The sequence below is a fragment of the Danio rerio genome, chromosome 1 (genome assembly GCF_049306965.1).
Source record: "Danio rerio strain Tuebingen ecotype United States chromosome 1, GRCz12tu, whole genome shotgun sequence".
NCBI lineage: Eukaryota > Metazoa > Chordata > Actinopteri > Cypriniformes > Danionidae > Danio > Danio rerio.
Window position 1 is genome coordinate 62,081,063 of NC_133176.1, and position 13,517 is coordinate 62,094,579.

A 13,517-nucleotide genomic window follows, 5' to 3' on the forward strand; every position below is an offset into this window, starting at 1 on the left:
TCTCCTCTTCTCTCGTTCTGCGACTCTTTCGTTCCTCCTCCTCTCTTTTGTCTCTCTCCCTCACGTGTTTCTCATGTCTAATGAATTTCACTTGACCTTTAAGCTTGAAAAGAAACGGAAGACTCTGCTGTTGAACTGAAATGTCTCTTGTTTTCTCTTTCTGTCTCTCTCTCTCTCTCTCTCCCTCTCTCTCTTCATTTATACCTCTCTTCCCTTTTCTATTTCAACGCTTGAATAGAAGTGGACCAAAAAGGTAAAGATCATGTATAACGCCGCAGTTTCTCTCTCTCTCTCTTTCTCTCTCTCTGCTCATCTTGTCTTCCTCTCTCTATCGTTCTCTCTCTCTCTCTCTTTTCTCCCTGGCCCTTGTGATGTGCTCTAGTTTGATGCAGCTCCTCCATTTTCCTCCTCTTTTTCACACACCTTACAAACACCCGGACCAACTCTCTCTCTCTCTCTCTCTCTCTCTCACTCACTCTCTCGTTCTCTCTCTCTTTCTTCTTCACGCACACACTTGTTTTCTGCTCTCCCTTTTGATTTGCTTGCCGTTTGAAGCTCATTTATCCTCAGATCCAAACGACACGCGCGTCTCCGTTCATCCCTTTGCTTCCCTCAGGACCTGTTGTCGTTGTCGTTTATTTATTTTAGCGTTTAAAAAGAAAAACGACTCCTTCTCTTTTTAGTAACTGTGTGCACATGCCGTGTTCCTGACGTGCTTGACCTGAGTGTGTGGGTGTGACGTGATTGACAGCTGTCCCAGCCAATCCCTGTCCTCTGTGTGAACTAACCCGCATCTCATTGGCTCCAAAGGTTCCTGTAGCCCCGCCCCCATCTTCCTCTCTCTCTCCTCTCTCTCGCTCTCTCTCGTGACTCTACCTCAGAATCTCTAACCAAAACTCAAATGTAGCAAATCAGTTTGACAGCAAACAAACAAACACACACATCTTTCTATCTATCTATCTATCTATCTATCTATCTATCTATCTATCTATCTATCTATCTATCTATCTATCTGTCTGTCTGTCTGTCTGTCTGTCTGTCTGTCTGTCTGTCTGTCTGTCTGTCTGTCTGTCTGTCTATCTATCTATCTATCTATCTATCTACCTATCTATCTGTCTATCTGTCTATCTGTCTGTCTGTCTGTCTGTCTGTCTGTCTGTCTGTCTATCTATCTATCTATCTATCTATCTATCTATCTGTCTGTCTGTCTGTCTGTCTGTCTGTCTGTCTGTCTGTCTGTCTGTCTGTCTGTCTGTCTGTCTATCTATCTATCTATCTATCTATCTACCTATCTATCTGTCTATCTGTCTATCTGTCTGTCTGTCTGTCTGTCTGTCTGTCTGTCTGTCTGTCTATCTATCTATCTATCTATCTATCTACCTATCTATCTGTCTATCTGTCTATCTGTCTGTCTGTCTGTCTGTCTGTCTGTCTGTCTGTCTATCTATCTATCTATCTATCTATCTATCTATCTATCTATCTATCTATCTATCTATCTATCTATCTATCTATCTATCTATCTATCTGTCTATCTGTCTATCTGTCTGTCTGTCTGTCTATCTATCTATCTATCTATCTATCTATCTATCTATCTATCTATCTACCTATCTATCTGTCTATCTGTCTATCTGTCTGTCTGTCTGTCTGTCTGTCTGTCTGTCTGTCTATCTATCTATCTATCTATCTATCTATCTATCTGTCTATCTGTCTATCTGTCTGTCTGTCTGTCTGTCTGTCTGTCTGTCTGTCTATCTATCTATCTATCTATCTATCTATCTATCTATCTATCTATCATCGTCTGTCTGTCTGATTGTCTGTCTGTCTATCTATCTATCTATCTGTCTCTCTGTCTGTCTGTCTGTCCTTCTTTCTGTCTGTCTGTCTGTCTATCTATCTATCTATCTATCTATCTATCTATCTATCTATCTATCTATCTATCTATCTATCTATCTATCTATCTGTCTATCTGTCTATCTGTCTGTCTGTCTGTCCTTCTTTCTGTCTGTCTGTCTGTCTGTCTGTCTGTCTGTCTGTCTATCTATCTATCTATCTATCTATCTATCTATCCTCTTATAATGATGTTGTATTTTCACCCTTTGAGAATGAAATCTCTCTTTCTCACACACACAGGCACTCATGATACAGCAATAGGTAGTGTAAGATGTGTGTCGTATGTATGTATGTATGTGTGTGTGTGTGTGTGTGTGTGTGTGTGTGTGTGTGTGTGTGTGTGTGTGCGCGTGTAGAATAGATCTGTCCATCGGATCTATTCCTTCATCAGTCTAATACACCCCATCCCCTGCTCCTGCTAATACTCCTCTATTATGGCTCTGTCTCTGCAGTTTTTGTCTGTCCTGGAACACTGGTGCGCGTGCTGGAGCCCAGTTCGGTGCGGGAGGCGGAGCATCAGTCGGGGGCGTGGTGTAAAGACCCCCTGCAGGCGGGCGATAGACTGTATGTGATGCCCTGGACGCCCTATCGCACCGACATGCTGTATGAATACGCCTCCTGGGACGACTACATTCAAAACAGAGTCACCACCACGTATAAGTAAGTTTCACCGTGTCTATTTATTCTTTGATCAAATGTAATCAAGGCACTTTTTACTTTCACTTTCAATTTGGAATAGCAAGTGTGTGCTTGATTGAAGCAAAAATAATAATTACATAACATAACAGCTATCCATCCATCCATCCGTCCGTCCATCCATCCATCCATCCATCCATCCATCCATCCATCCATCTATCTATCTATCTATCTATCTATCTATCTATCTATCTATCTATCTATCTATCTATCTATCTATCTATCTATCATCTAGTTTCATCTGAAAACGTGATGGCTGCAGTTCTTATAACAGCCACAAGGGGAGTCTAAACCCAAATGATATAGGCACTGTTGTAAACGCACGTGTCTTCAAATGCTGTAATAATGAGTTTGTGTAATCTGCAGGCTGCCGAGTCGAGTGGACGGCACTGGGTTTGTGGTGTATGACGGCGCCGTGTTCTACAATAAGGAGCGAACGCGCAACATAGTGAAATATGACCTGCGAACCCGCATCAAGAGCGGCGAAGCCATTATTGCGACAGCAAACTATCATGACACCTCGCCGTACCGCTGGGGAGGAAAATCTGACATCGACCTGGCGGTGGACGAACATGGGCTGTGGGTCATTTATGCCACCGAAGCCAATAATGGACGCCTGGTGGTCAGCCAGGTCAGAAACTCAAATAGAAATAAAGCCAAATAGAAAACAATTAAAGAGTTGTTGAGAAACTTGCTTATAGAATAGCTAGATCATAACAATAACAATAACAATATTCTGCTGTGGTGACCCCTGATAAATAAGCTGAAGATGAATGAATGAAAAACTTTGCTGTCTTTCCCTAATGGAGCTCTTTACTGTACTGACTGTCTTGTGTGTGTCAGGTGAACCCGTACACGCTGCGTTTCGAGGGCACGTGGCAGACCAGTTTCGAGAAGCGCATGGCGTCGGACGCGTTCGTGGCGTGTGGGATCCTGTACGCCGTGCGCTCCGTCTACCAGGACGACGACAGCGAGGCGGGAGGAGATCTGATCCTGTACGCCTACGACACACGGAGGAACCGCGAGGAGCCGGTCAGAATCCCCTTCCCGAACCCCTACCAGCACATCTCCTCCATCAGCTACAACCCCCGAGACAACCAGCTGTACGTCTGGAACAACTACATCGTGCTGCGCTACCCGCTGGAGTTCAGCCCGCCGCAGCCCACCACCGGTCAGTGCTTTTAGGGAGCCGTTTAATGTTCAGAAGAAAACTACTGTACAGGATGATGTTTGATCCTTAACAGGGCAACAATTATGCAGAAATTACTTTAATATGGGGTTTAACCCCAGTAGTGTGTGTGTGTGTGTGTGTGTATCTCCAGTACCTCTAGTGATCAACAGTACTGAATTGTGTTTGTTCTAATCAGACTTGATCAAAACTGTCTGCAGAAACACTTTGATTGACATTCTCCCCTTGAGCATGTCATCAGAGAGGGAAAGCCCCACCCACTAGTGCTGATCTCTCCCTCATTTGCATAAGGCCCCAATTACACTACCAGTTAAACGTGACCCAATTCAGATTTTTTGCTCATATGTGACACAGATTGGATCTGTGACCGTGTAAACACATAAAAAGCACATGCATTCAGACATTCGGAGATCAGTTTCAGACCTCCTTCATATGTGGAAATAAATCAAATATAAATCGCATATGTGACGTTACTGCAATGATCATGTTACTAGGCAGATCAGATTCTGCTTTATATGTCAATAAACTTGTGACAATGTGGTATTTCTCGTGTGTGTGGAGACGCCGACACGGTGAACAACAACAGCAACAGAGGAACATGGAGGAGGAAAGTGCTCCCACCAGACCTGAGATCTCTCTCATACCCACAAATTCCTCTGAATGGTGGAGGACACCATATATAAAACACAGGCACAAGCTGCGATGACGGCGCTTTCCCTCCTCCTCTGCCTCAAAATCATATTAATGTTGAGGGAACTTTGCATATTTCACAGAGCTAAAAGCAAGACAAGTTCTTCGACCGTGGCTAGTGGGGCGCAGATGCTAGAACCCGCCTTTACACGTGCGACGTAAATTGTATACCAAGTGTAAACACATGAATCAGATATGGGTCACAATATTTGTGTAAACGAACTGGCAAAAAACAAATCGGAATAGGGCATCAAGACCTGACAGTGTAAACGTGGCCTAAGAGGATTATAGATGGTGACACACAGACATCTGTGGCTCCGCCCTCTTCTGAAAGTGCACAATCTCATTTGTATTTAAAGCGACAGTCACCAAAACACCACAGGATTTAAAGGGCCATGAAAGCCCCTCGTTTCAGCAGGGTGTTTTCACACCTCTACTTTGGAAAAAGTCAGAAAAGTGGGCGTGTCCAGCTGTTTAGGGGGGAGTGTCGGAGGAACTAAAGTGGGATGGTGTGGGAGTGTCTATTTGGGCACGCGCGAGTTTCAGAGTCAAAACACACACAAACACACACACACACACAAACACACACAGGGGAGAAAGTGAGTGTGTTTACATGGACATCTGTAGTCGAATTATTTGCCAAATTATTAAATGTTGGACTTTAACTGCAGTTTGGCTCTTTCATTCAGGGAATTCATTCATGCCCCTCGCGACAAACCAGATATTTGATTCGAGGAACTGCTTTAAGCATGTGTTTTTCATGCAATGTTTGATACCACACGGCGAATGAGAGAAAAAAATAACCCTCTGCATTTCCCAGAAACTTAGATGCACATGGCAGGTAGCGTCAGAAAGCCGAGTGTGTTATTCCGGTCACAAATGCGGCGAAAATTCTACACGAGGTTAAAGTTTGGTTGTGGTGCTAACATGTTTACACTCGGTGCAATAGTTTGTTTGATACGAATAAAATACGAACTGAATAAACAAAGAGCACTGGTCACTCGCTTACCAAATCTGTAGAGACAGGACAATCACCAGCAACTAGAGCCGCGTCTTTATTAAGAGGAGACGACAAGCGAATCCAGATCTCAGCGTTTGCAGATGAGAACAGCTCTCAGGTAAACAATGTTCCTCCTTAGACACGTAAGTTATTGTTGTGGAGCGTCGCGTACACTGTTAATCCACACGTGAGTCTGCGCTCTCACAGAGAGAAAATGAAAACTTCACTGCAGCAAACTATAAAAGCAACACTTCACGCTTGTTTTGCCAACACAACGTGGCGTCTCTGTCGTCTAAACACTGTGACAGTAATGAATATTAATGAAGTTGCACAATAGAGCGCGCTGATTGGTTTGAACCAAGCTTTACTCATGCATTAATGCAGCACACTGTAAGACGTAATAAGACTCACTCTGGCACAGACGTCCAGTCTGCACGCTGGAATACACGCTATTATGTCATGACCGTGACGCAGCGTCAAAAATTAGTTTCAAACCGGAAGTACCAATTTGCTTAAGATAACGCACAAACAATTAATTTACACTTTTTAGTGAAATATAGGTGACCTAATAGTGTTTTTAGCAGTGTGGGACACGTATACGACTGTCAACAGCTCAACACATGTGTTTTGGTGTTTCGTGACCCTTTAAGGCTAAAAGGATCAGTTTCAGAGAGCTGGAGAACATTATATGTGTGCTATTCTCAGCTCAAACACACACACTCTAGACACAGCAGAGATGCATTTAGATCTTGTAGAAAGGAACATGATTGGTCTCCTCTGAATGATCTAAAACAGGGGTGACCAAACTCGGTCCTGGAGCGTGGATGTCCTGCAAAGTTTAGTTCCAACCCCAATCAAACACATCTGAGCTAGTTAATCAAGCTCTTACCAGGGTTTCTAGAAGCATCCATGCAGGTGTGTTGAGGCAAGTTGGAGCTAAAACCTGCAGGACAGCGGCCCTCCAGAACCGAGATTGGGCACTCCTGACCTAGAATCATCAATGAGGGATCTGAACTACAGCTCTGTAACTGCACTAAAGTCTCTATAAGTCTCTTCAGTTTAATCTCACTGCAAACATCCTGATGATTTCTTCTGTTTTCCTCCTCTCAGATCCGCTCTCCACTCCTCTTCTCTCCACGACTCCGCCCAGTTCTCTCTCCTCCACCGTTTCCATGGGCTTCAATCCCACTTCCGTCCCGTCGGTGACCTTTCACCCAGTGGGAGCCATAAACCGGGCTCCGGCAGGGCGTCCCATCACAGCCACGGTCCCGGTGACTGTCAGGCCCCCCCGCCGACCCCAAGGGCCCCGGACACCGATGTGTGAGGGCCGCGTGACTCGGGGAGTGCAGTGGCCCCCGACACACAGAGGAGAAACAGTGGAGAGACCCTGCCCCAAAGGATCTCTCGGTCAGTGTGTGTGTTAGGGCTGCGTGATATGGGACAAATGAGCATATTTAGTTTTGGTTTATGCAATTATTGATCAAACATCTTCTGAACTTTTTCCCGTATTACACCATCTATAACAAATGTTCAGTGTTTAACATATTTTTAAAGTGCACTATACTTATTATAATAACTGCAGGCGTGTAGTGGAGTCTAACAGTGACCACCATCAGGCTTCATGTAGATCATACAGTTTACATCAAGGCTACTGAAGGTCATATGCTAATGCTAGCTTTAAAGCTACACCGTCCTGCGGTGTGTGGTCATCGACTCCATCTAAAACTAATCTAAAAGCTTTTTTCAGGAGTTTGTGTTATAATTATCTGACATGCTAATTTCATTAACCGGGAGGAGTGAAGAATGCATGCATAAACCCGTTTGGTCACACAGCAGGAGGATTAAAACTCTAGTTAAAGATGAGAAGAAGTGATTCATGTTTTAAATGGAGGCCGATGTGATGTTTGATTTGTTGAAAGAGGTGTGTGTGTGTGTGTGTGTGTGTGTGTGTGTGTGTGTGTGTGTCCACGTTTTCTCCTGCACTGAACTCTGAAATGCTGGAAAGTCGACACACACTTGCTAGTTCTTCAGTGAACTCAGCTCAGCTTCACATTGTGCCGTGTTTGGTTTGGGAAGTTCTGTGTCTCTCTAAAAGTCTCTTATTTAATTTATTGCTAATTAAGCCAGTTTTAGTGGGTGGCAAAGAAGCTCAGTGGTTAGCACTGTGGTCTCACAGCAAGAAGGTCGCTGATTCTAGTCCCAGCTGAGTTTGCATGTTCTCCCCATGTTAGCATGGGTTTACTCCAGGAGCTCCGGTTTCCCTCACAAGTCCAAACACATGCGCCATTGGGCAATTGATGAACTAAATTGGCCGTAGTGTATGAGTGTGTGTGTGAATGTGAGTGTGTATGGATGTTTCCCAGTACTAGATCGCAGCTAGAAGGGCTTCCACTATGTAAAACATATTTATGATTAAGTTGGCGGTTCATTCCACTGATAAATTAAGGGACTAAGCTGGAGGAAAATGAGAGAATGAGCCAGTGTTGAGTGTTTTCCTCTTCTCTGACTGCTCTCGGTGTGTCTTGCAGGAATAGCGTCGTATCAGTGTATGTCCGATGACGTGGTCTGGAACCCTCGAGGTCCCGATCTCAGCAACTGCACCTCTCCCTGGGTCAACCAGGTCGCTCAAAAGGTAAGTCGGAGGTCATCCGGAAGAAAAGCAACAGACAGAACAAGCCATGGCTGTCTCTGAAATCGCCCCTATACCCTTTAACCACTTAAACTCTGCGGACCCGGTACGTCATCGACTTTCGCTTTCAGATTTAAAGGGCTAGCGTTGCACCAGACCCCCGTAAGTGGTTTCGTTTGAAAGTGTAAAATCTATATTTTATGCACAAATGCATCACTTTGGTTTTTATTCTACTGTATAAAAGTTATTTACACTTAAATACACAGTATTTTGGATACCCGAGCTGGGTATTTTACATTGGTTCATTTTTATATATTTTTTTATATGACACATGTACAAGTTATAGCTCAAATGAAAGCTCTTGCCGGTGCTCATACGGTTCTAGCATTCTTTTTACTGAATTATATTCATATGTTAAACAGTTGTTGAATGAATTGTGGTGTTTCCATGGCGCAGAAGTGAAAACAATACATTCATGATCAATAAGCAGCCCCAGATAGCACAGACAGCTGTCATCTCTCACCTTATGCTGTGCCTTTCCGGGCCATTCTTCTCTGTTTTTGAGCTGATGTGCATAAGTAATGCTTTTACATGTCTGACATGGTCCAAACACAGTAAATTATGTTTGATCAAACAAAAGAATAGTGAAATATGAACACAATGATCGCTCCCTGTGGCTTGTACAGCACCTCTCATCAGTTGGAATGCAATAACTTTTGCATAGATTATGGTGGAGACATTTTTCTTTTTTCCTATGATTTCAGACATGTGCAGGAACCACCAACATTAATTACAGCACGCTAGAGCACACACCACCTAAAAGGTACACTTTCAAATTTCAGTTTATAAAAAAAATACAAAAAGCGCCTCTTTTTTTTAGGTGTTTATTATAACACAGACAATATATACCGTTATTTTAAACACTTTCAACAGTGTTTTATGAAAATTCAAAGGGTTTTCTTTAAAATGATACCAAATTTTTGCATTTACACCTCTGCATGTAGATTTGGGAAGCTTTTAAATTTGGGTAGGCAAAATCCAGGCGGAAATCCCCTAATAGCAGCAGAGTTTAAGTTATTAGTGCACTATTTCAGGGAGAAGCCACTTTTAGTGGTGTCCCAAACCCTAGTGGAGGTTCTGAAGTGCACTCAATCAATTCCACAATGCACTTCAATAACAAGTCTACAACCCATGCACACTCAACAGCTAGAACAATCCCATAATGCACTGCAAAAGTTTGCACACTGAATGAATTCCTCCTTCTGACCACTAGATGGCGTCTAAAGCACGATCCTCTCTGTGTTTAGTTTAAAAATAAAATATGATTTAATTAAAGTGACGTTTGTATACATGACAGAAATCAAAAGTCTTTGTTTCGCTACGAATAGACAAATCCTATTGGTGTATAGATTAAAAATGAAATATTATTTATCGTTTAATTAAAGTAACATTAGAGGATGACATTTTTCGGGAAATCCCACGGGTCACGGGATACCTGCGGGATTGGAGTCATCTATTAATCACGGGATTGGGACAATACAGGATAAAATATTGACGGAAGCAGCAATCAACCAATAGGAAGATGACAAAAAAATTGCACCGCAATCTTTTAATATTTAATATACCTACAATGTAACGCAATTAAAAATGAACTACACGACCCAGAAGCCATCAGTGCTGGAGGGAGCAAACACCCGCGGAGAAACTGATGTGACGACAAATGATTTGCAGCGCAAAGTCAGACGTAATGACATGTCCATTAAATGAACAGAACTGTTCGGAAAGTCGGAGATATTAAAGATGTTTATGAGGAGATCTGTCTGAGGGATTTATCCACCCAACAAAACGCCACTCCTTCAGTGCACTCAGTAGTGCTCGAATCACTTCCACTCCTTTAGGTGGACTATAGTAGTGGACTAATGTAGGGAATAGTGAGTGAGGGTATAGTGGGCCATTTCAGATACAGCACTTCCACATGTACATAAGTATTAACATGAAAACATACCCAACCAACATCTTAACCAACTAGAGGCCAGTCGATAGGTATTTATTCAGGCTGATAATGATATCAGGGGGTAAAAAATACAGTTATTGATCGATATTATTTCAAATAAAATTCAAAAGAACTTTTATTCAACCAACAGGGGGCGATAAAAACCCACTAGGCTTCACACTAGATGCAGAATTATGGATTTTGCTCGAGTAAACAGTGCAAGTGTTCAGCTGGTGGATGTTCAGATGTTGTTTTGCTGTAGATTAAGAGTGGAGAGAACGCAGCTCATATCGCCGCTGTGCTTGTCAATCACACCCGGGGGCGGGTCTATGCTGGTGATGTCACGTCCTCTGTGCGTCTGATGGAGCAGCTGCTGGACATCCTGGACTCACAACTGCAGGCGCTGAGACCCGGAAACAAAGAGTCGGCCACACGCAACTATAACAAGGTGCTCACACACACACACACATGCACACACATCATAAAAACACACAGACAAACACACACACACACAAATGAAAAACACCCACACACGCATGCACACACACACTCTCTTCTCTCGTACAAAAACACACATTGACTCACACGCTCATAAACAAACATGCACACTTACACACATACACAAATATGAATAAACACATACGCACACACTCACACATTAACAAACACACCCACACAAAGAATAACACACACATGCTAACTAACCACAAAGCACAAACAAACACACACACTAACACGCAGATGCACAATAACTCGCATACACTCGTACTTGCACACACACACTCACAGAAACACACATCTACATACACACCCATACCAAAACATGCACATTTACACACATACATAAATACAGATAAACACATACACACTTGCACATAACAAAAACAAACACACACACACACACAACGAAAAAATAGCACACACAAATATGCATACACACACACACGCATACGCTTACACTTGCACACACACTCACAAAAACACACACTCACATATAAATGAACACACACACAAGGAAAAACACACATGTACACAGATAAACACATGCTCACAAAACACACACAACCAAACAAACACACACACACATGCACAAATACACACATTCAGTCACAATTGCACACACACTCACAGAAAAACATCCACACAAATACACACACACACACACACACACACACACATCCTAACTAAAAAGATCCAAACAAACACACACACTTACACACACATGCACAAATACACACACATGCACAAAATACACACATTCAGTCACAATTGCACACACTCACAGAAAAACATCCACACAAACACATACACATACACACACACACACACACACACACATCCTAACTAAAAAGATCCTAAGAAACACACACATACACTTACCCTTGCACATGTACTTACAAAACCACACACACAGATAAAAACATACAGATACACACATGCTCACAAAACACACACACACACACACACAATCACCTGGAAAGTAACTCAGTGTTGATGGTGTGTTTCAGCTCCAGAAGCGAGAGCGGACCTGCCGCGCGTTTATTCAGGTAAACATCCATCAGACGCTCACATAAACACACACGCGTGTGTATCAGTGTGCGGCGCCTCACCTGTGTGTGTGTGTGTGTCAGGCGGTGGTGCAGACGGTGGATAATCTGCTGCGTCTGGAGGCGCTGGAGTCGTGGCAGGACATGAACTCCACAGAGCAGTCTCACACCGCCACCATGCTGCTGGACGTGATGGAGAAAGGAGCGTTCCTGCTGGCCAACAACCTGTACGGCGGACACTTCAGCGACCGCGCGCCCAACGTCGGTACGACAGTTCATATGATCACACACACACACATCTAGTTTGAACTAAATTGGCCATAGTGTATGAGTTTGTATGGGTGTTTCCCAGTACTGGGTTGCAGCCTGAAGGGCATTCGCTGTGTAAAACATATGCTGGGATAGTTGGCGGTTCGTTCCGCTGTGGCAACCCCTGATGAATAAAGGGGCTAAGCTGAAGGAACTGTTGTAAATGTGAAATAACTCTAATCATTCAGCGGAGTGATATGGAGCTGTAATGCGCTCTAAACCTGCCGGAACTACTTTAGCTGACAATAACCAAACACCTGAGAGTGACCAGCAGCCAATCAGAATCCAGCATTCAACAGACCTGGAGTATAAGTGAATATTGTTATGATGATCGAATCCAGAGAAGCTGTATATTCATATGTGTGTGTGTGTGTGTGTGTGTGTGTGTGTGTGTGTGTGTGTGTGTGTGTGTGCGTGCGTGTGTCTGTGTGTTTCAGACCTGGAGGTGTATGTGCTGAACACAGAGATGGAGCTGAAGGATCTCTCCTTCCCGAACTCATACGACAGCGACAGCACCATCCACGTGTCCTCATCCACCATCAAACAGTACAGCCGCAACGGTCAGTGTGTGTGTGTGTGTGTGTGTTAGTGTGAAAGTGAGTGTGTGAGACTGTGTGTCCATGTGTAATTGTGTCTGTGCATGGCTGTGTGTGTGTGTGTGTGTTTGTTTAAGTGTGTCTGGTCATGTTTGTGCGTGTGTGTCTGTGTAGGTCTCTGCATGTGTGTGTGACTGTGAATGTATTTGTACATCTGTTTAAGTGTGTGTGTGTGTGCGCGTTTATTAAGTGTGTCAGTGTTTCTGTTTGTGTGGGTGCATGTATGTGTGTGTCTGTTGTGTGTGTGTGTTTAAATGTGTTTGTGTATAAGTGTGTGTTGGGGGGTGCCAGTGTATGTGTGTGAGTGTTTGTGTCACTGTGTGTAGTGTATTTAGTGTGTGTGTGTATAAAGTGTATGTGTGTGCGCATGTTTGTGTGCTCCTGTGTGTCTGTGCATGTGTGGCATGTATGTGTGAGTGTGTGCGTCTGATTGTGCATGTCTGTGTGTATGTGAATGTGTTTGTGTGTGTGTCTTACTGCCTGTGTATCTCTTTGTGTGTGTGTGTGTGTGTGTGTGTGTGTGTGTTTGTCTGTGGGTTTTAAGTGCAACATGGCCGGTTCGCTCGTCATCACCATGGCAACAGTCTCCATGGTCACTGGTCCTGTGCCTGTTGCGTGTGTATGTCTATGTGTGTGTGTGTGTGTGTGTGTGTGTGTGTGATGCTGCGGTTATTTTCAGGGCTGTGTGGGATCAGTTGCATTGATCGCACCTAAATGTGTGCAGTAGTTCAGACTCGTGACTGTGCGCATGTGTGTGTGTCGCTGCTCTCCCTCAGGTCAGGTGAAGGTGGTCTTCACGCTCTACAAGAACCTGGGCGCGTTTCTGTCGACGCTGAACGCCACGCTGAAGCCGGACGCGGAGCTGCACAGTCTGGCGGTGAACACACACATCATCTCTGCGTCCATGAACAAAGAGTCCAGCAGAGTGTTCCTGACCGAACCTGTGCTGTTCACACTGCGCCATCTACAGGTGGATAC

At 43.8% G+C, this 13,517-nt stretch overlaps 1 protein-coding gene across 6 annotated transcripts in view; it reads left to right on the forward strand.

Annotated features, from left to right (window-relative positions):
* Positions 1 to 13,517, forward strand: part of LOC101884937 (adhesion G protein-coupled receptor L1) — a 58,338-nt gene that overhangs the window by 29,211 nt on the left and 15,610 nt on the right. For 3 of the 6 annotated variants that reach the window (XM_073908436.1, XM_073908446.1, XM_073908469.1), the window contains exons 5-15: positions 239 to 253; positions 2,343 to 2,550; positions 2,953 to 3,217; positions 3,430 to 3,757; positions 6,576 to 6,872; positions 7,994 to 8,097; positions 10,350 to 10,535; positions 11,596 to 11,634; positions 11,719 to 11,899; positions 12,381 to 12,503; positions 13,316 to 13,509. In XM_073908436.1, the coding sequence (XP_073764537.1) occupies positions 239 to 253; positions 2,343 to 2,550; positions 2,953 to 3,217; positions 3,430 to 3,757; positions 6,576 to 6,872; positions 7,994 to 8,097; positions 10,350 to 10,535; positions 11,596 to 11,634; positions 11,719 to 11,899; positions 12,381 to 12,503; positions 13,316 to 13,509 (1,940 nt within the window). The remainder of the gene's footprint in view (positions 1 to 238; positions 254 to 2,342; positions 2,551 to 2,952; positions 3,218 to 3,429; positions 3,758 to 6,575; positions 6,873 to 7,993; positions 8,098 to 10,349; positions 10,536 to 11,595; positions 11,635 to 11,718; positions 11,900 to 12,380; positions 12,504 to 13,315; positions 13,510 to 13,517) is intronic. The other 3 variants (XM_073908437.1, XM_073908458.1, XM_073908475.1) reach the window with 1 other exon arrangement.